The sequence below is a fragment of the Phocoena phocoena genome, chromosome 6 (genome assembly GCF_963924675.1).
Source record: "Phocoena phocoena chromosome 6, mPhoPho1.1, whole genome shotgun sequence".
NCBI classification, from domain to species: Eukaryota; Metazoa; Chordata; class Mammalia; order Artiodactyla; family Phocoenidae; genus Phocoena; species Phocoena phocoena.
Window position 1 is genome coordinate 111,467,607 of NC_089224.1, and position 20,759 is coordinate 111,488,365.

The 20,759-nt window shown below is 51.1% G+C and overlaps 1 protein-coding gene across 1 annotated transcript in view; it reads left to right on the plus strand.

Annotated features, from left to right (window-relative positions):
- Window positions 1-20,759, plus strand: part of CFAP77 (cilia and flagella associated protein 77) — a 131,507-nt gene that overhangs the window by 76,183 nt on the left and 34,565 nt on the right. Inside the window, exons 2-3 of the mRNA XM_065879742.1 lie at window positions 1,461-1,560; window positions 2,078-2,306. Coding sequence (XP_065735814.1) covers window positions 1,461-1,560; window positions 2,078-2,306 — 329 coding nt within the window. The remainder of the gene's footprint in view (window positions 1-1,460; window positions 1,561-2,077; window positions 2,307-20,759) is intronic.

Sequence of the window (20,759 nt, forward strand, 5' to 3'; positions counted from 1 at the left end):
GAGCCATTACAGGTGGTCCCACATCATCCACCTCTATGCGCCCGGGTCTCCGGGAGCCAGAGAAAAGGGGAGAGAGATTGATGGGAAAAGGAGAAAGGGTGAGCCCGGAGCCACCAGACTCTCTGGACAGGCTTTGGTGAGGCCAGAGCCAGGAATGTCCTGGGAGATGTAACACCCTGCAACTGGGAGCCCACTGCCTGGGGCCCGTGGGGGTGGGAAGAGCAGCTGCACCCACCCAGCTCAGTAAGGTCCATGGTCCCCAGGGGCCTGATGGTACCGGGAGCGTCACACACCTGGCTGGTATCTCTTTAGCAGGTGGATTTGAATGTGGGCTGGAGACACAGCCTGGGTTCAAAACTCAGCTCTGCCACTTCTTGTCCCATGTGGCCTCGTGCAACCTGTCTTGACCTCTCTGTGCCTCAGCTTCCCCATCTGAGACATGGGGGCAGTGATGGGCTGCCTCACAGGGCAGCTGTGAGGACTGAGGAGGAGAGGCATATGAAGACCCAGTGTTGTGTCTGGAGCACAGACCTCAGCGGGTGTCGACTGATGAAGAGCAACGATCTAAGCACCGTACAGGACAGGACCTCTGAGCTCAGGGAGCTGCTAGTCTAAAGAGAGGCAGCGCAGCACCATGCTTAAGAGCTTCACCCCGAAGCCAAACACAACTGCATTTGACATCCAGCCCCATCCTTTAGGAGCCATGGATCGTGACCCCGCCACTCTGGGTCTCAGCTTCCCCACCTGTACAATGGGGGAAATGAGGTGGTTGATAATAGAGCAATTTCATCCCTACAAACCCCTTCTGGAGGGTTAAGGAGTTGACCAGAGACCCAAAGAGTGAGAATGGCAGTCCAGCCGCCAGGAGGGTGACAGTGGGCCTTGTCACCGTAGCCCCACACCCTCGGGTGACGTCCAAGGAGGCAGCTCCAGTGACGATGATTTGAGCCATCCCCAGTAGGAATGAAGGGTTAGGGAGGAAAGATGCCCCCCTCCCTCAAGGGTGGCCCCAGGTGAGTCTCCGTGAACCAGGTCTTTCCGTCCATCGGCAAGATACATCATTTCCCGCTCTAGGTTGCCAGATCTGGGCTGGACCCCAAGTACGGCTGCTTAGTGCGGGGACCGTGCCGCCCCTCTCTCCTGCTGCACAAATGCACGTCCTCCCTCAAGGCCTCGGTCCCGACCGCCCCCCGCCACGAGGGTCCTCCTGACTCTGCTCTCCTCACCCGCCCCTGAGCAGTAGCACAGCAGGCAGGCTTCCCCAAGGTGTGTCTCAAGGCCCAACAACAGTCAGCGCTCATCTCAGGGAGGGCTCGTGTTCCACACCCTAGTAGCCCCGAGGTCGCCCACAGGGCCTGGGGTAAAGCCGTACCCGATGACTCCCTGTCACTGAATTTAGTGTAATGCTGTTGGTCTGAGGTCCCACTGCTCACCTGTGCTCTCTGTCCTTCCCCCAACAGGCTGAACTTGGGAAGCCCCGGGAAAGAAGCTGCAGTCTGCCTGGAATTAATTTTAATTACGGACTCTACATCCGGGGGCAGGATGGAGGGGTCCCTGAAGGTGAGCAAACTTCCTCTGGAGCCCAAAGGGACTTGAACTCTCTACCTAGGCTACTTCCTCCAGGAAAAGAGTCAAGGGGCCTGCTCTGCAGCACTATTCTGGCGGAAACCACAGTTTGCTTAGCCGAGAAGGACAGGACCACGAAGGGCCCAGGTCTAAGGTGTCAGGGAAACAGCAAGGGCCCCAGACAGTGTGGAACCTTGTCCCCAGGCAAGACTGCCTGTGCTCTGCACCTTTTCAGCTGCAAGCATAGACAGGCTCGTGACCAACCCTCTGATCTCCCAAACGAGGTCAAGGCCAGGCAAACCCAGGTCCATGAAGGATGCTCAGGCATCGTCCAGAATCTCTGGGAATCCTGACCCCACCCTTTCAGGGGGCCAAGCAGGGCTGTCACCCAACAGGCTGCAGGTTCATGAGAAGGTATTCGTGCCCCAATTTCTTCTCCGTCAGAGGCCACGGATTGCTTTACTTCCCAGACTCATCTCCATGCCATGGCTCTGTCTCTCCCTGCCCTCAGCCATTGGACACTGGAATGTATTTAAACATCAGCCTACCTGCCCCCATGAGCTGAGCCGGGATTATATCGCCATGAACCGTGGGGCAGTAAAAGCTGGCCTGGTAACTGCCCGGGAGAATTTCCATTACCGTCAGCTCAATGACATCCGCATCAGTGACCAGGATGACCGGCGCCTCAAGAAGGAACCGCCCTCTCTCCCTCCGAATATGACGTTCGGGATCCGGGCACGGTAAGATGGCTGGCACCTGTGCCGGACGGCTGGCACCCGTGATGGTGAGGGAGGGGGGTGCTCAGCGGTGACTGAATTAGGGAACAATGTGGGAGCATGACTCTGGACTCCAGGGAGGGGCGAGTGATCCAGGCCTGGCCAATCAGCATATCTCACAAACCACGGCCAAAGTGATTGGTTCAGAGGCAGACATGTGACCCATGTCCCAACTCTGGAATGCGTGACATTCTATAAAAGTAGAATGTGGTTGCATGTAATCAAGTCTCAACTCAAACGACTTTGATTTTTTTTAAGGGGAATTTATTGCCTCACATGATTGAAAAGGTAGAGCTTCAGGCATAGCTGGATCTAGGCAATCAGGCAATGTCACCAGCATTGGGTGTGTCTCTCCATGACTTGGCTGTGCTTCCCAGTTTTGGCTCTATTCTCCGACAGTCTTCTTCCTCGTGTGGCAAAATGGCCAGGATCAGTTCCATGCTTACATCCTACACTTTGAGCGGCCCCAGTGGGAGTGGCGTAGGAACTACAAAAGCCTTGAGGTTAAGATTCTTTGGTCCAACTTCGGTAGCATGCTTATCCCTGAACCAACCAAAGGAGTGAGTAGAAATTGTGACCGACACTGATGGGCCGGGCCCGGGTCACGCTATTGCCTCTGCACCAATTACGGAGGCTGGGGGATTCTGGTGCTCTGATTGGCCAGGCCCGATCCCTTGCCCTTCCTTGGAGGGGGCGTGGTTGGAATCAGTCCCCACGATCTACAGGGGCTGATGGTGGAAAAGATGCAGAAATAGAGCTTCTGATCCAGAAGGAGAAGAACAGAACACGATAGCAGGCAAAAACAGCAAATGTCCAGTACAACAGGGCTTCCCAACCCATATTACGTCACAACACAAGCATTACAAAAATCACTGATATTTGTACGTTACATTGTACAGATAAATAGCAGTGCCCTCAACCAGCAGTGAACGGCCTGGGGCCTCCAGCTGCCCCAAGTCCCATCTGTGACACCTGAGACTAAGCCTGTATCTTGGTGTCCATCTGTGTGGCACTGCCCTGCTCTGCCCACATGCAAGACCATTGACAGTCTATCTCCAGTCCCTTCCCATCACAACCCACTGTTCCGGGACTGGTGCCTTCCTTTGGCTGTGCTACTCAACTTTTTTGGGGGAGGTGAGGCTTCCTTTATTTCTTATGTTATTTACTGTGGTTAAATACACATAAGATTTACCATTTTTAGGTGTACAGTTCGAGGGCATTAAGTACATCCACATTGCTGCACGACCTTCACCACCATCCATCGCTAGAACTTTTTCTTCTTCCTAAACTGAAACCGTGTACCCATTAAACAGTGACCCTCTATTTCGCACGCCCTCGGCTCTTGGTAACCACCCTCTACTTTCTTCCCGTATTAATTCGACTACTCCGGGGACCTCATATAAGTGGAATTATACAGTATTTGTCCTTTTATATCTGGCTTATTTCACTTAGCATAATGTACTCAAGATAAGTCCATGTTGTCCTGATAGTATGGATCAGAATTCCCTTCCTTTTTAAGGCTGAATAACAGTCCATGGTGTGTATACATCACATTTTGTTTATCCACTCATGCCTTGATGCACACTTGGATTATTTCCACTTTTTGGCTATTGTGATTAACGCTGCTATGATCATGGGCGTACGCTATCTGCCTGAGTCCCTGCTTTCAATTCTTTTGGGTATATACCCACAAGGGTAATGGCTGGATTGCATGGGAATTCTATGTTTATTTCTTTGAGGAACTGCCACGGTGTTTCCCGCAGTGTTTGCCACCATACCTTTGTATGCTTTTCCCTCTGCTTTTCTCAGCATCCTACCTGGTAGAATCTACTTGCTCATCAAAGCTCAGCTCAGCTTCCTCTCTTTGGTAAGCTTTCCCACCTCCCTGGCCTCAAACTCTACGCACATCTCTCTCGGCAGAAAGGCTGTTTGTTCATTGCTGTTCAGCAACCCTCAAAACCTGAAAGGTGGCACTAGAGACACATGGGAAAGTCACTTCCGGGCCAGATTAACTAATCATCTGTATACTGTCCTTCTCCCACCTTTGAAATAATGCCCAAGTCGATCCCTCAAGGCAAGGCAAGGTTCTCCAGGACTGCCTGGAGTGCAGAGGGACAGAGCCCCAGCTGTGTGACCACTAGACTGGTCCATACTGGTCACCAGTGTCTTGAAGACAGCATGGTGTCCAGGAGGAGTCGCCCGGGCTTTTCGTCCCACCTTTGTTCCCAACTCTCTTTCCCTCCAGGGCTTCTGTTTCCTCATCTGTAAATAGGATATTACAGTGGTCACTGGCATTCTGGGATTCTCAGGGTATGTCCTGTCTCTACGTCAATTTCATTTCATTGTCACTAAAACCCCGTGCAGCCCCATGTTCATAGCAGCACTGTCTACAATAGCCAAGACATGGAATCAACCTAATTGTCCATGGACAGACGAATGGATAAAGAAGATGCAGTACATATATACAATGGAATACTACTCAGCCATAAAAAGGAACGCAATTTGGTCATTTGTAGAGCTGTGGATGGATCTAGAGACTGTCATACAGAGTGAAGTGAGTCAGAAAGAGAAAAACAAATCTCATGTATTAATGCATATACGTGGAATCTAGAAAAATGGTACAGACGAACTGGTTTGCAAGGCAGAAATAGAGACACAGATTTAGAGAACAAACGTATGGACACCAAGGGGGGAAAGCGGTGCTTGGCGGGGTGGGATGAATTAGGAGATTGGGATTGACATATATACACTAATATGTATAAAACAGATAACTAATAAGAACGTGCTGTATAAATAAATAAAATTCACAAAAAAGAAATTCAGAAAGTAAAAAGATGTATATGTATACAAAGGAATACGGTACTACTCAGCCATCAAAAAGAATGAAATAATGCCATTTGCTGCAACATGCATGAAACTAGAGATGATCATACTAAGTGAAGCAAGTCAGACAGAGAACGACAAACATCACATGACATCGCTTATATGTGGAATCTAAAATGGGATACAAATGAACTTATTTACAAGACAGGAACAGACTCACAGACATAGAAAACAAATTTATGGTTACCAAAGGGGAAAGGGGGTAGAAGAGGGATAAATTAGGAGTTTGGGATTAGCAGATACAAACTACTATATATAAAATAGATAAACAAGGTCCTACTGTATACGGAGAACTATATTCAATATCCTGTAATAGACCATAATGGAAAAGAATATGAAAAAGAATATACATATGTATATATGTACAACTGAATCACTTTGCCATAAACCAGAAACTAACACAACATTGTAAATCAACTATACTTCAATAAGAAAATTAAAAAAGGGGCTTCCCTGGTGGCGCAGAGGTTGAGAGTCCGCCTGCCGATGCAGGGGACACGGGTTCGTGCCCCAGTCCGGGAAGATACCGCATGCCGCGGAGTGGCTGGGTCCGTGAGCCATGGCCGCTGAGCCTGCGCGTCTGGAGCCTGTGCTCCACAACGGGAGAGGCCACAGCAGTGAGAGGCCCACGTACCGGAAAAAAAAAAAAAAAAAAATTAAGATTTTTTTTTTAATTAAAAGAAAACACCTGTGCGGGAAGTAGGCAGGGTTACTTATCCAGCTGAGTCATGGAGAGATTAATTGACCTCCACAAGTTCACACAAATTTTTCACAGCACAGCTTGGCCTGGATTCTTAACCTAGTGTACTTAGATTTAAAAATATGAGATATTAGAACACATAGCACATTAGCAATCACGTGGTTTGAAGCCCCTCTTTAAAACAGGAAAATAGAAGCACAGAGAGGTGAAGAGATTTTTACAAGGTCACACAGCAAGTTGTGACCAGACAAAAGTCAGATCTCAAGCTAGGCTGGTGGACTCCCTGTCCCGTGCTCTTTCTTCCATATCTCGCCTCCTTGGGGCTTGAGGTATAGCGTGATTCCCCCAGAGTTTCTGGTCCTGGGGCTGCATTATTCTACATACAATGGAAAAGCTTAAGTCAGCTGGGCTCAGAAAGGACATCCATTATCATCTAGCCTTCAATATAAAATCTTAAATTGCGGGCTTCCCTTGTGGCGCAGTGGTTAAGAATCCGCCTGCCAATGCAGGGAACACAGGTTCGATCCCTGGTCCGGGAAGATCCCACATGCCATGGAGCAACTAAGCCCGTGAGCCACAATTACTGAAGCCTGCATGCCTAGAGCCTGTGCTCTGCAACAAGAGAAGCCACCGCAATGAGACGCCCGTGCACCACAATGAAGAGTGGACCCCGCTCTCCACGACTAGAGAAAGCCCCTGCACAGCAACGAAGACCCAACACAGCCAAAAATAAATAAATAATTTAAAAATACATAATAAAAGAAATAAAATTCCAGGGGCTTCCCTGGTGGCGCAGTGGTTGAGAGTCCGCCTGCTGATGCAGGGGACACGGGTTCGTGCCCCGGTCCGGGAAGATCCCACATGCCGCGGAGCGGCTGGGCCCGTGAGCCATGGCCGCTGAGCCTGCGCGTCCGGAGCCTGTGCTCCGCAACGGGAGAGGCCACAACAGTGAGAGGCCCGCGTACCGCAAAAAAATTAAATAAAATAAATAAAATAAAATAAAATTCTTGAGGTCTGAATGAGCATGTGTCAATATACAGATCATGGAGTTTAAAAAAAAAAACTCTAAAAAAAAAATCCTAAATTGCTATAAAACCGGGTGGCTGCAATTTCAGGGAAAGGACGTGATGAAGTACCAGCTATATCTTCTGTGATGGTAAATGGGCTTTGCATATGCAAATTGAATGGATTTTAAAATGGTATTTAATGACAATTTTCGTAGCAGACGTTAACATTAATTGCACAAAAATGAAAATGCTGCATTAGGTTGCTGTTAGCAGCAAATATCGTGGCCATAAAGCTTTATCTTTATCAACAGCAGCCCTTTCTGATGTGACAGGGCAGCTCAGCAAATTGCAAGCAAAAGGGCTTTTATGGAACAAAAATATCCCCCAAAGCAGGCCCAAATCAGCATCAATTTCGCTTTATTTCTTCATAAATGGAGGTTAAATGGCTGCTGGAAAAGCTTTTACTGAAATGCCCAACCTGCCCGCAAAGCCCCTCTACCTTACAACATCAATGCAAGGAACAGTTAAAAAATCATCGCCCCCCCTCTCCATAATGGGGCTATTTCTTTAAAGTTATGGGACCAAGGCCCATTCTCTAATGATCACCTTTTACAAGCCTCGATTGTATTTATTTCCTTACTTTAAAAGCATGTTAAAAACCAAACCCGATTACACCTGACTACCCGAGGACTTGTTGGGGGTGATTTGGTCCAATAACTAAAGAAGCCAAGAAACAAATGACTACCATTTACTCACAACTACAGAAGATATGCTAAAAGATAAAGTTCCACTTCAGACTAAGTACACAAGAAGCTTACTCTAAGCTAGAGATGCTGAGTGAGGGGCTGTAACTGCTGTATGAGAGAACATTCTGGCTACAGCTCTTCCCCCGGACCCCCACCATCATATCCCCTTGCCCTTTATATATTTTACGATGGACAAAATAGCTAGATGTGAGGGGCAGCGCACGCATCCATCCGCCTGCGCACGCGAGCCCTCAACGCCAGGTAGGGTCAAAACCTGAATTTGGGACTATTCAGTTACTTCCTTTCCAGTTAGCTGATTTGCTTTCCAACCCACACCAATTTGTTACAGATTATCACTAAATCAGAAAGGTACATTGCAATCCACGGACCTCTGGCTAAAAGGAAGTGGACACCTAAGCAATTATCTGGAAAAAGATGCCCGTGTAGACATGTGATCACAAGTAGGGGCTGAGGCCAAGTCAACCCACAGAGATGTTTGTTTGGCCCAGGCAGTAATTAAAAAAATCAAAAGTTTGAATGAGTTGCCACATTAAAAAAAAAAAAAAATCAGGAGATCTCATATAAAACCCCAGATTTCCTGCTTCTCTTAAAACGTCAGAAGCCTGGCAACCTAGGTCTGCACTCCTACCTGGCACCAGGGGATGGGGCTGAGCAGGGTCCACTTTGGACAGATTCCACGCATACCCTTCTGTCTACCCCAGTCTCCACCCAGCCTGGCTTCTCTCGTTTTCTTGACCTGTCCGGTCCCAGTAGGCACTGAGTTTGCAGCTGCTGGTGTAGACTGGTCATCCTGACCCTTCAGCTACCTGCCGCCTCTTTTTATGTCCTCTGATGATGGTAGGGCCCACCACTAACAGAAGCTGCTGTGAATTGAACTTACACGTGGCAGGCATTTGCACATACAATTGCTAATGAATCCTACGAGGCAGGTATCATTCTGCTCACTTCACAGGCCAGGAGAGGGAGGGTGCGTGCATTCCCCGAGGCTGCACAATGGCAGGGCCTGGATTTGTATCCTGGCTAGCTGGCCAGCTTTGAAGACCGAACCTCTAGGATCAGGTAGCCGGAAAGAGCTGGTACATTCTCACTCTGCCGTTTCACTGTCAAATCTCAGAATCCAAGTCAGGGAAGAATTTTAAATTCTCATTACCAACGTGTAAGACCGTAACACAGATCTCAAAGCGTGCTGTGACCCCCGGTCCATAAACAGATATGTCTGGGGGCCAGAAATGTAACTATTAAAGGAGGGCTTAATTACTGATACATTTAAATAAGTGTTTGCAAATGTTCACATGCCCTCGGCACATCTTGTTACCGCTCCTAATCGGTCCAACGTCGTCGGAGATGATGAGACAGGGACGGCGGGGGACGGGGGAGCTGGGCAGTAGCTGGCGCTCCTGGCAGATTCTGGGTGTCCAGGCTCTACCTCCATGCTGCCTGGGAGCATCAGGCCGCAAGCAGGGCAAGGATGATAGTAGGGGGATTCAGTCAATGAGCAAACAGCTCCCTGCATGTCAGTATGTGACATGGGCCAGATGGAAGATGGGTAGACCCCGTTTTGAACTAATAATGGCAACTATTATTATTGTTATTGTTACGTGTCATGAGACATTGTGCCAAGCACCTCAGAAGCATCCTCTCCTTAAATAACTGAACAGCTCAGTGAGTACAACGCTTACGTCCCCATCTTACAGAAGAAGAGACAGAGGGTCAGAGAGGGGAAGTCATTTGCCCCTGGCTGCTCTATAGTGGGATGGGGATTAGTCTGGCCCAACCACCTGTGATGGCGACCTTGGCACTGAGCTGCCTTCCTAACAAACACAAGGATGGAGGTGACACAGGTAGAGATGCTACCCAAATTATTCCTGCACTAGATGGGGGCTGAGACAGAACGTATATGGTGAAGGCTATCCTGTCTGGATTTTTCTTAAAGCTTTAAGCTTAACCTGAACGCATCAAAAGAGCCCAATTAACTTCCCTTTTTTGTGTGTGTGTGGTACGCGGGCCCCTCACTGTTGTGGCCTCTCCCCTGCGGAGCACAGGCTCCGACGTGCAGGCTCAGTAGCCATGGCTCACGGGCCCAGCCGCTCCGTGGCATGTGGGATCCTCCCGGACCGGGGCACGAACCCGTGTCCCCTGTATCGGCAGGCGGACTCTCAACCACTGCGCCACCAGGGAAGCCCTGAACTTCCCTTTTGATATGTCGCTTCCCTTCACCTTCACCTACCTCCCGATAAACAAGCTCTTTGACGGGGCTTCCGGAACTTTCACTACACTGGATGCCCCAGGCCTGCTTCGGCTCAACCCCAGTATCCCTGGTGCCGACCATAGTGCCTTTGCTGAAAGAGGCCTCAGTAACTAACCACTGCATGAATGCATGAGCAAATGGCCACGCTGAGGTCCGATATGAAGCCAGTAGCAACTCGGGTAGAACACTTAACTCATCCACCAATTAGCCTAGTCCAGACCCCCTCCAATCCTGGTACTGAAAGCGTTCTGACCACGGGAAAATAAGAAACACAAGAAAGCTAGGGAACGCTGCCAGCCCACCCTCCCTACTGCTGCTCGCCCAGCTATCAGATGCATCAGCCTGACACTGACAAATGTGAAGGATGGAGGGAATTTTACAGGCTGTTAAAAAAATGTTTGCTGCCTGACAGGCTTTCTGAATCTCTCTGACAAGCTGATTTATTTTACAAATTTACAAAGGGCCCATCAATCACTCTGGGTTATTTCGTTCCTCCTGGAGCCGACGGCCAAAATCCAAGCCACCCACCCAAACTCCTATAAAAGAACAATAAACCCCTTCCCAGACACCTGTCCCAGGTATCCAAGACAGTTTCTGAATGGGGAGACCAGTTCCGGGTTTATTGCTGGCCTGAAACTCAGCTGAGTGAAACCGGGCTGCCCACAAGGGGGAGCATGTGGGTCTCGCAAAGACCCCTGAGCCCGCGTGCTGGCCTGCAAGGTACATCCTGCCACGCAGCCAGACGCCCAGCCCCACCGATCTGCTCCCCAACGCCGACTGCAACTGTAGTTAAACAGTTCTCTGCTTCTTCACCGGGTATGCAGGTCCTGGAGGGCACGGACACTGTCAGTTTTGTCCACCGCTATATCATCAGAGCCTGGAACATAGTAGGCACTCAATAAATATTTGTGGGAGAAATGTGGTCCAGGGCCTTTTAAGGCTTTGAGACATTATTGAAAGGGAAGAGAAAGTTGATTTGACACCCAGAGATGAGATGGAAAAGCCAGAGATTCCTGTGTCGTTTAGCAGACTCTCCTGTGCTCCCCTATGATTGATGTTATGAATCAGCATTGCAGCGATGCTGCCTCAAAGACTGAATGTGTTCCTTGGCCACATTAATAAAGGGTAGTAGCAAGTCCAGATGTGGGAGGTGACCTACCTCTTCTCTTCTGCCACTCAGGTCACACTTGTAGCATCATTTAAAAATGTGGGTCATCATAGATTCAGGGGAAGGCCCATAAGCAGGAGAGTGTCCAGAGGGGAGACATCAGGTTGGTGGGTGGGACAAGGGGAGGGAGATCACTGTGTACAAAGAACGTGGCAAGACATGGGTTTTCCCTGCTGGATGAGAGAACATGCAGATGGTCCTCAACTCTCTGAGGCCCTGCCATGAGGACAGTGGAGGAGCTTTGCTCTCAGAGGCTTCAGAAAACGAAACAAGGACCAGCGTATGTGTGTTTAGGGGGCAGTCCCAGTGGCTAACGTTTGCAGAGCCCTCACTAAGCGGCCGCTGGATGTAACGCTGAGCACTTTAGACGCATCATCTCATTAAATCCTCAAGATTTTGCCAAGTAGGGATGGTTATCCCCGTTTTATAGATGGAGAAACTGAGGCTCAGAGACTCACTTGTCCAAGACCACACGGCCAGTCAGTGGCTGCAGCAGGATTTGAGCCACGTTTCCTTCCAGAGCCGGTGTCCCTATCCATAGCCTGCACTCTTCCAGGAGGCAGAGGCAGGATGCCTGGAGTGGAGGGGAGTCCTTACAGCAGGATGGCATCTGTGAACAGCAGCCACTCACTGGGGGCCGGCTTTCCACAGAATAACTCAGTTAACCCTCGGCAAAGCCTGGCACCTCCATTCAGCCACTAGGAGCTGAGGCATGGAGAGAGAGGTCGTGTCCCTTAGCGGGTGGTGAGTGGAGGCGTGTTTACTCCAGGACAGGAAAAGATTCTTGCAGGAGGTGGAGGTGTTGGCTGGCACATCACAGCTTGGCTGGGGCCTGGGACACCCCACAATGGACCCGACAGGGGACAGGAGTCCCTCCGCCTCAGAGCCAGCCTTCCATGGGCCTGACCTGGACGGAGTTCTGTTAAGAGGGCCCCAGGCGGGCAGGTGTAGCTGAGGAAGGTGGTGATCTGAGGGCCCTACCCTCTCCCTCCTACCTTCCTGGAAGCCCAACCTCTCTGGGGCCCCTACCTGACTGCCTGCTGCACCCCCTCCCGTCTCCCCAAACTCCTGCTCAAGCTCCATCCTGCAAGATAGCTTTGTTGCCAGAGCCCGGAAGGAGGCATTTTTCATGCTTTGCCTTTTTCCTTCTCGGCTCTCCTGCGGCTCAGACAGAGATTTATTCCCAGCCCGAGGCTCGTGGCATTTGGAGCAGAGAGGAGCTGATGGGCCCATAATGGATAGGGCCGCCACTCCCCCGGGGCCTGTCCCGCCCGAACCCCATCCATCAGGAGCGGCTCAGTGCCAGGGTCAGCGCTAACGAGGCCGGGCCACTCCCCCTCGGGGCCTCCCCGGTTGCATCTCACAGGCTCTGGCTCCCGCCTTTGATTTTTCCAGAGCTGGGCTCACCCTCTCATGTCTGTGGGCGACGCATGGGGAGGGGGCGTGGTGCCCAGCCCGGCTGAGGGCCCCTTGTCCTCACTTCCGCAGCCTCCAGCCTCGACACAGTTAGAGGGGTTGCTGGGATGCAGCTGGTCTGCCCCTCCCGTGACACGGTGTCCCCGTGACGCAGTGTCCCCGTGACGCAGGCATGGAGAAGCTGGCACTGCGGGGAGCCAGCAGCACCCCTGGGGCCGCGTGAAGAGCCAGGCCTCGAGCCCAGCACATCATTCCTGTCCCTGCAGGAGCCGCAAGCCAAAGAATTCATAGGACCTGCGCGTCGTGCTGAGGACCAGTTCAGGGCCTGGCTCGGTCCTGTCCCCTTTGGAAACCACAGGGAATCAGCCAGCTATTTATGCCGAAATCCCCGGTGCCCTGCACTAATTCTGATGAATAGTGATACCAGCGTCTGTTTCTCCAGCTCCTATGGGCCCAGACACAGCCTCTCACGTGACCCCCGGAGCGACGCTTTAGGTAGCGACTCTCTTCTTTTCTTGGACGCGCCGCACAGCTTGCAGGATCTTAGTTCCCCGACCAGGGATCGAACCCGGGCCCTGGTGATGAGCGCACCAGTCTCCTAATCACTGGACCTCCAGGGAGTTCCCAGGTAGTGACTCTCTTATCCCCATTTTACAGCTGGGGAAACCGAGGCCCAGACATGCTTGCCCATGATCACGTGGCCAGAAGGTGGTTATGCTGGGGTTTGAGCTCAAAGGCCACATCGTTACCTCCATCCTATGCTGTGCGTTCATTTAGTGCCCACCCGTGCTGGGCATTACGCTGGGTGTTTGGGATACAGAGAGGAAGTAAGACACAAAATAAAGCAGGCCACAAAGGGGTAAATAGCACCACAGTCGGTGTATGTCATATCCCGGTGGGCGAGGAGGGTGGGACAGAGGCCCCGGGGAGACTGTGGGTCACACCTGGTTTTGCTCACTGCTGTCTCCAGTACCTGGAATGTAGGAGGTGCTCGATAAATGCTTGTTGACTGACTGCATAAGAAAGAATAGACAGCTTGATCGCGATCCATCCCCGATGTTGGGAACGGCCAGTATGCTAAGGCTGAAGACCACCAGTGTCCTGAGCACAGAATTATCAGGCGCTGAGCTCCAGCTATCGTTATTCCCAGGCTTCTGTAACAAATGACCACAAACTTGGTGGCTTATAACAGCAGAAATTTATTCTCTATAACGTGGAGCCCAGAAGTCCAAAATCGAGGTGTCACAGGGCCATACCCCCTCCAACGGCTTTAGAGTAGAATCCTTCCTCACCTCTTCCAGCTTCTGGTGGCCCCCGGGGTTCCTTGGCTTGTGGTCACATCACACCATTCTCTGCCTCGTGGTCATGTGGCCTCCTTCTCTGTGTGTCTGTGTCTTCTTCTCTTTTGTCTCAAATAGAGACACTTGTCATTGAAGTTAGGCTTCACCCAAGGAATGCAGGATGATCTGATCTCAAGGTCCTTAACTTAATGACCTCTGCAAAGACTCCTTTTCCAAGTAAGTTCACATTCCTGGGTTCTGGGGCTTAGAACCAGGCCCTATCTTTTGGAGGGGTCACCCACCACTCACCCCACTACAGTCACCAAAGCATCTTAACAGAAAGTCCTGCATTCTAGATACTGGCTTTTGAGAAAACCACCTTTAGCATTATTATTTATAATGGCTGCCCCTGGAGTCTCGTTACACATTACGTTTCTATGAAAAATATAAAAGTGCTTTTGTAATCAGTCAAGAATTGTGATCAGCCAGAATGTGATGGGCGTAAATGCCTTCCTGAGAAGCAGATGTTTCTGCCAACCCTTTCTTTTGTGTTTATGAGGAACCTCGCCAAAAAAAAAAAAAAAAAAAAAAAAAAAGAAAAGTTCAGAAGCTACATAACTAACCGCCACGAACCCGCCACTCAAAGTTCGCAAATGTCGCCACTCGGCCATTTCTGCTTCTGACCCTTTTATTATTATTATTAAAGAAATAAAATATAGCAAACACAGGTTGAAGCCCCTTCTCACCTCTCCCTAACCCCACACCCTTCCCTCCTGGAGGATAGTTCCTCCTGAGTCACATCCATTCAGCTCGGTTGAGCCTTTTCTCTCCAGAGGGGCTCAAGTCACAGCCCGCTGTGCTGGGAGCGGGGCATGCATCAGGCGGGTGCAGGGAGAGCCCCCAGGTTTCGGGCTCAGGCACTCAAGGTTGGGAGAAGCTCCCTGAAAGCCCGTCCAGCTCCACTGCCCATCCTGTCTCTCTCCGCTGGGCGCCAGTGCGGGGACTGCTAATTGAATTCACCCTTGTGAAAAATGTTAACAAATTGCAAATGACCTCTTAGACAAATTTAGAAGTCAGCAGTGTGCTGCTAACTAAGCCTCCCTCCTCTGTCATTAGCTTTTATGTTGGATCCACAAACAATTAAAAAATAACCACCGGCCCAGAGGTCCTCTCCTCTAATTAGCTCTAAGAGTCCTGCCAGGGAGAGAGGCTGCACCTCAATTACCGTCCCTTCCTCCAGGCTAGTTAGAAAAGACAAGCTCTCAGGCCAAGGGGGGACAATTAAGAAAAAGGCGGTGAGGGTGAGAGAGGACGAAGGGGCTGCAGGGGTCCCTAGGGACCAGAGCTGATGGTCAGCCCACTCCATAAAGAGGTGCTGGTGGCCGCCAGGCTGGAGGGGCCTCTGCAAGGAAGAGGCTCAGAGCTGTAACCCCCAAAGAGGGCCAGGGACCACGTGGCCAGGATCCCCTAGGGGGCGGGGCATGCACCCTCAGAACAGGGCAGATGCCTTGGAACCCAGCCCAGGCCTGGCGAGTCAGACGGTCTGATAGTGGGACCCAGGCAGCTCTACTTTCAATAAGGTTTCTGGGTGATTCTTATTCGCCCACAAGATTGAGAATCTCTGGCCTCACCAGGATGAGGGGAGGAGAGACAGTATGAACCGCAACTTCTGATCTGGGCGGAGGCCTGTGTCTTCTGGCTCTAGGGCAGGACTTCCATGGGTCCTGGGCACTCTTTCCTTCATGAGCCCTTTCCTCCATAAAAAAAAATAATAATAATTTAAAATATTTTATGGCTGTGCTGGTATAAAGATGAATATAATCCAGGCTGGATTATTTTTTCTTTTTTTTTTTTCTTCTGATTTTAAAAGGAATTAATTAGAGCATTTTCATGGGTCCCTAGGAGTGTCCTGGGGCCCAGGCACCAAGTCTCCTGGGCCCAGTGGGCAAGTGAGCTCTAGTTTTCCCCTTCAGGCCTTATCACCCCTTCCCTCCTCCAAGGGAGTCTCCTCTCTCCTCCCACCCCTCCCCGCCCCTCCCAACGCCCCCTTTCTGGGGGGAGCATAGATGAAGGCCGAGAGCAGACGAACACCTGGCCTTGAAGCCTGAAGACTCCAGACTCAACACAGCGCTCTCCTGCTCCCGTGTTGACCTTGAGCTCATACATACCGTCTCCGTGGGCCTCCATTTCTCCATCTGAAAGTGGGACCAATACAATCTCCTGCTATGTCAGAAAAAAATGGTCAGTAGGGAGTTCTTTGAGGCTTGGGAAGGAAGAGAGATACCAAGCATTTTGTTATTTAAGTGCTGTGGAGCTGGGGTTACAACATCACATGTCTGCACAGGCCTGGCAGGTCAAAGGGCGAAGCCAGCCCTGTGTGAGGCAATAGGGAGCAGTGGGGACTGCATCAAACTGAAGGTCGAAGGGTGGCAGCTCCAGCCAGTTACTGACAGTTGGGAATGTGGGCCTAGTGTTACCAGATGATCTAAGGCCTCATTAAGGAAAGCCAGCCACTGGGATTTTTATGTGAGTTCTTCTGATTTTAAAATGTATATATTGTGTACAAGAATTTTTAAATGCTACAGACCAAACTAAGCATGTCTTCTATCTGCAACCCCATTAGTGCAGTATTGCCAGATATGGACCCTGAGCAAGTTATTTTGTCTCATTGAACTCTTTATCAGTAGTTCAATAGCAATGTCAGTCGTTCTTTATCAATCAGTTTCTTTATCAATAAGATGGGGGACAACATAATAATAGTTCCTCTCCGGCAGAGTTATTTTAAGGATGAAAACAAAGCATCCCAGGCCCATGGGTGCAGAGTAGGAAGGAGGGAGGTGAGGTTAGGAAGCATCCTTGAGGTGACGGAGCTGTTTTGTCTCTTGACTGTGGTGGTGAGTCTTCAGACCTACACATGGGATGAAATTGCATAAAAGCAAATACACCAGTGAGTATGAGTCACTTTGGTGGCATCTAAAAATGGGTGGATTATTCAATATCAATATCCAGGTTTCGATTTTGTTCTTTGGTTTTACCAGATGTCACCACTGGGGGAAACGGGGTAAAGGGTACACGGGGATCTCTCTGTATTTCTTTCCCCCCCCCCTTTTATTCTTTACAACTGCATGTGAATCTCCAGTGACCTCGATAAAAATTCCAACTGCAAAAAGAAAGAAGGAAAACAGTCTTTGGTAGCCTGTGGGCAATGTTAGCCACAATCACTTATTACTAGAAACAGTGGTGCTACTTTAGGCACAAGCAAAGTTTTTTTTTTTGCGTTACGCGGGCCTCTCACTGTTGCGGCCTCTCCCGTGGCGGAGCACAGGCTCCGGACGCGCAGGCTCAGCGGCCATGGCTCACGGGCCCAGCCGCTCCGCGGCATGTGGGATCTTCCCGGACCGGGGCACGAACCCGTGTCCCCCACATGGGCAGGCGGACTCTCAACCACTGCGCCACCAGGGAAGCCCTAGGCACAAGCAAAGTGCTCGGTCATGGTCACTAAGGTCACCTGCCCACAGATGGGCCTGTTCGGGAAGCCTCAGGTGGACTGGAGAAGGGAGGCTCCTAGAGCCCTGGGGCTCACTGCTCGGTGCCGTCCGAGCAGGCGTCTGACTCGGAGAAACACCTCCAGCAGATGGGAGAGAAGCTGGGTCTCCTTAGATGGTGCCACTGTCGGGTGGCCCTTGTGGGTTGGGTTCTGATTTAGAGCAGCCCAGAGAAGCCCAGCCCTCCAGCCTCTCCCCTTCTCCAAAACCAGACCCCCCAACGGTCTACGGCGTGTTCTGAACTTCATACCCAACCGAGGACGTGCAGTCCGTCCCGGAGGCCACCATCCACTCCTGAGCCCTCGAGGCTGTGCCGGCGTTGGGACCAGGGCCTCTTCCACCCCTCTGGGAGCAGCAGACCGCTGGCACGTTAGAGATGGATTTTAATTTTATTTTAACAAAATAGCTGTCTCCACTGGAAGAATCATCAAGCGCCAAGTAAGGACCCGTCTTGAGCGGAATCACGTTGAACAGACCTCCGTGCTGTCATTGATTTTCCAGGAAGAAAAAAATTGCCTCTGGCTACTAAACCGAATTAGTAGTCACTGATGACCAATTATTTTAGCCCGCTGTGAACGGAGAGCCGCACTAAAATCCGGTTTGTCAGACCCAAGGCTCCCTTCTCAAACACCTTTCAACAAATGTGTACCTAATGTCCCTCAGAAGCTTCCTCCAGCTTCCTCTCTTCCGCCAAGTTCTCCAGCTCCACAAAGTTTTAATGAGCAGCCAAGATGAAGGTGGGTTTGCCATGAAAGGGGCCCCCTCTAATCCACAGAGCCCTCCTTGGCAGAGAGGAACCGATTCTGCAAATCAGAGCTGTCAGCCCTCGCCGCCCCCTGCACGCGCAAAGTGTCAGCCTAATGTTTGCAAACGATAATTTCCATTTCCCTTGCTTGTCCCCAGCTGCCTTCATGGGAGATCCACCCCTGGTCTGGGGTTATCAATCACGAAGCAGCAGAAGATGGATTGGATGGAACTAATTTGAAGTTTCTTGCAGGCCAACCCCGAGTAGGAGCTGTTCGCATTTCATTTTATTCCCCATTTTCTGCTCTATCAGACTGAGTTTTTTGTTGTTTTTTTTTTTGCGGTACGCGGGCCCCTCACTGTTGTGGCCTCTCCCGTTGCGGAGCACAGGCTCCGGACGCGCAGGCGCAGCGGCCATGGCTCACGGGCCCAGCAGCTCCGCGGCACGTGGGATCTTCCCGCACCGGGGCACGAACCCGCGTCCCCTGCATCGGCAGGCGGACTCTCAACCACTGCGCCACCAGGGAAGCCCTCAGACTGAGTTCTGACGCGGTTTCGTTGTCGGTGGGAACATTAGGGCGGTGAGGAACTTTTCCGCCAGGTTCCTGCCGGGTTATCAGCAGATAATTTGTCGAAGCCCTCGGCGGTGGCCTCGCCGGCCCAGGTCACTCAGAGCTGCCGTGGGGGTCACTGAGTGCACAGCCTAACTGTCGGGACCTGGCATCTTTAGAGCCGGGGAAGCTGGATGGGGACCCTGGCTCTGTCGCCTGGCCCGCTCCATGATCCGTGAGCAAACCGCGGGCCAGTTGCTTCATTGCTCTGCGTTGTCAGTTTCCACATCTGAAGGCAGAATTGTTCACCCTCACTTTCAAGGTTATGGAAGCATCAGGGAGATGGCAGTTGGAGTGCTGCCAGCGGGCTTGGTGTAGTAAGTGCTCATTTAAAAATTGGGAGGCATTTTTGAATGGCTCTTATTCTCCGATGGCCCTCAGGCGGGTCTAGGGCTGTGAGGCGTGGTGACCGCTAGGCCTGATTCCCATCTTTGTTCACGCCGCGCCCTCTGTCTGGGTTCCCCTTGCTTCATTTCTTAGCTCAGTCCCCTTCTGCTCATCCCCAAAGACCTGTCAAGAGTCTCAGAGGGGACTTTGCTTGTTCCACGCCTTTGCTCAATTCACTGGCTCTCTCCTCTGAGTTCCAATGGCCGCGTCTACACTGACAATTAGCCCTCTGCTCTGCAGGGGGGCAGGGCTGCAGGATGGATATGCTTAAGGGCTTCCCAGGCAAATGCAATATGTCACCCACGGGCTGTGTGGTCTTGGGCAAGACAGTGAACTTTTCTGGGCCTCAGATTTTTCATCTGTGAAAAGAGGGTATTAGTATCTGTCTCTAGGTTAGTGTCCTAAGGATACAGGTAGCAGGAAGAAGTGTGACCTGTGATGATTATCGGTGTTTCTGCTGCGTGCCCTGTGACCCCAGGGTGCAGACAACACGTCCCCGTGAGCATGTCCCCTCACCTCATAAAACCTGGCCCATCACGGGGAGCTGGTTATTGCTCCTGGGTGGGCCAGATAGATGGACGGACAGATGAGTAAGTGAGCACAGAGTTGAGATCCCATTCACAAGATGTGTAGCTCATCTGCTGTGTCTTTTCTCCCTCTGGAGTGTCCTTGTATCCTCACATCCTGTTCCCTTCCTTTCCACTAAATTACGCCACCACCCGCAGCAACAGTTCCAAAGTGTGGCTGTCATCACGCCCTCCCTCCTCCCTCGCTCAGAAACCATCCATGGCTCCCTAGTACCTTTGTGAAGACCTTCCTCTGTGATGATTCCTGCCTGGGCTATTTTGACCTCAATCTGTCTCCTTAGTTCTTTTTTTTTAAAAAACAACTTTATTGAGGTATAATTTATAGGTAATGAAATGGTCCATGTAAAAAAATTTTTTTCATAAATGTGTTTATTTTATTTATTTATTTTTGGCCGCGTTGGGTCTTCGTTGCTGTGCGCGGGCTTTCTCTAGTTGCGGTCAGCGGGGGCTACTCTTTGTTACGGTGCGCGGGCTTCTCATTGCGGTGGCTTCTCTTATCGCAGAGCACAGGCTCCAGGCGCGTGGGCTTCAGTAGTTGTGGCGTGTGGGCTCAGTAGTTGTGGCGCACGGGCTTAGCTGCTCCGCGGCATGTGGGATGTTCCCACACCAGGGCTCGAACCCGTGTCCCCTGAATTGGCAGGCGGATTCTTAACCACTGAGCCACCAGGGAAGTCCCGGTCCGTGTAAAATTTGATGAGTCTTGACAAAGTTATACACCTGGGTATCCATTGAAGAACTCCTGTCTAGCCTTCTTCTCTGCTACGCGACTCCCCTAAGTCACCTTTGGGAAGGGGCCACTGCCCCTGCATCACCTGTCCTGACTGTGCCCTCTGTTTCCGGGGGTGGGGGTGGGCTGGGGGGTGAGGAATTGCCACTGTTGCTCCTTTCAGGATCCAGGATCCTCTCTGACACACCTGCTTCAGTAACTGAGCCCCCGTGATGGAGAGAGGAATCCAGGGGTCCATGGCTTGGCCTCAGTGCCTGGACCCTTTCTGCAGGACTCAGGGCCACCCCTGTCCCATCACTGGGCTCCCCAAGGAAAAGCTCGTTTCTGCCAAAGACGCCCTCTTGGGC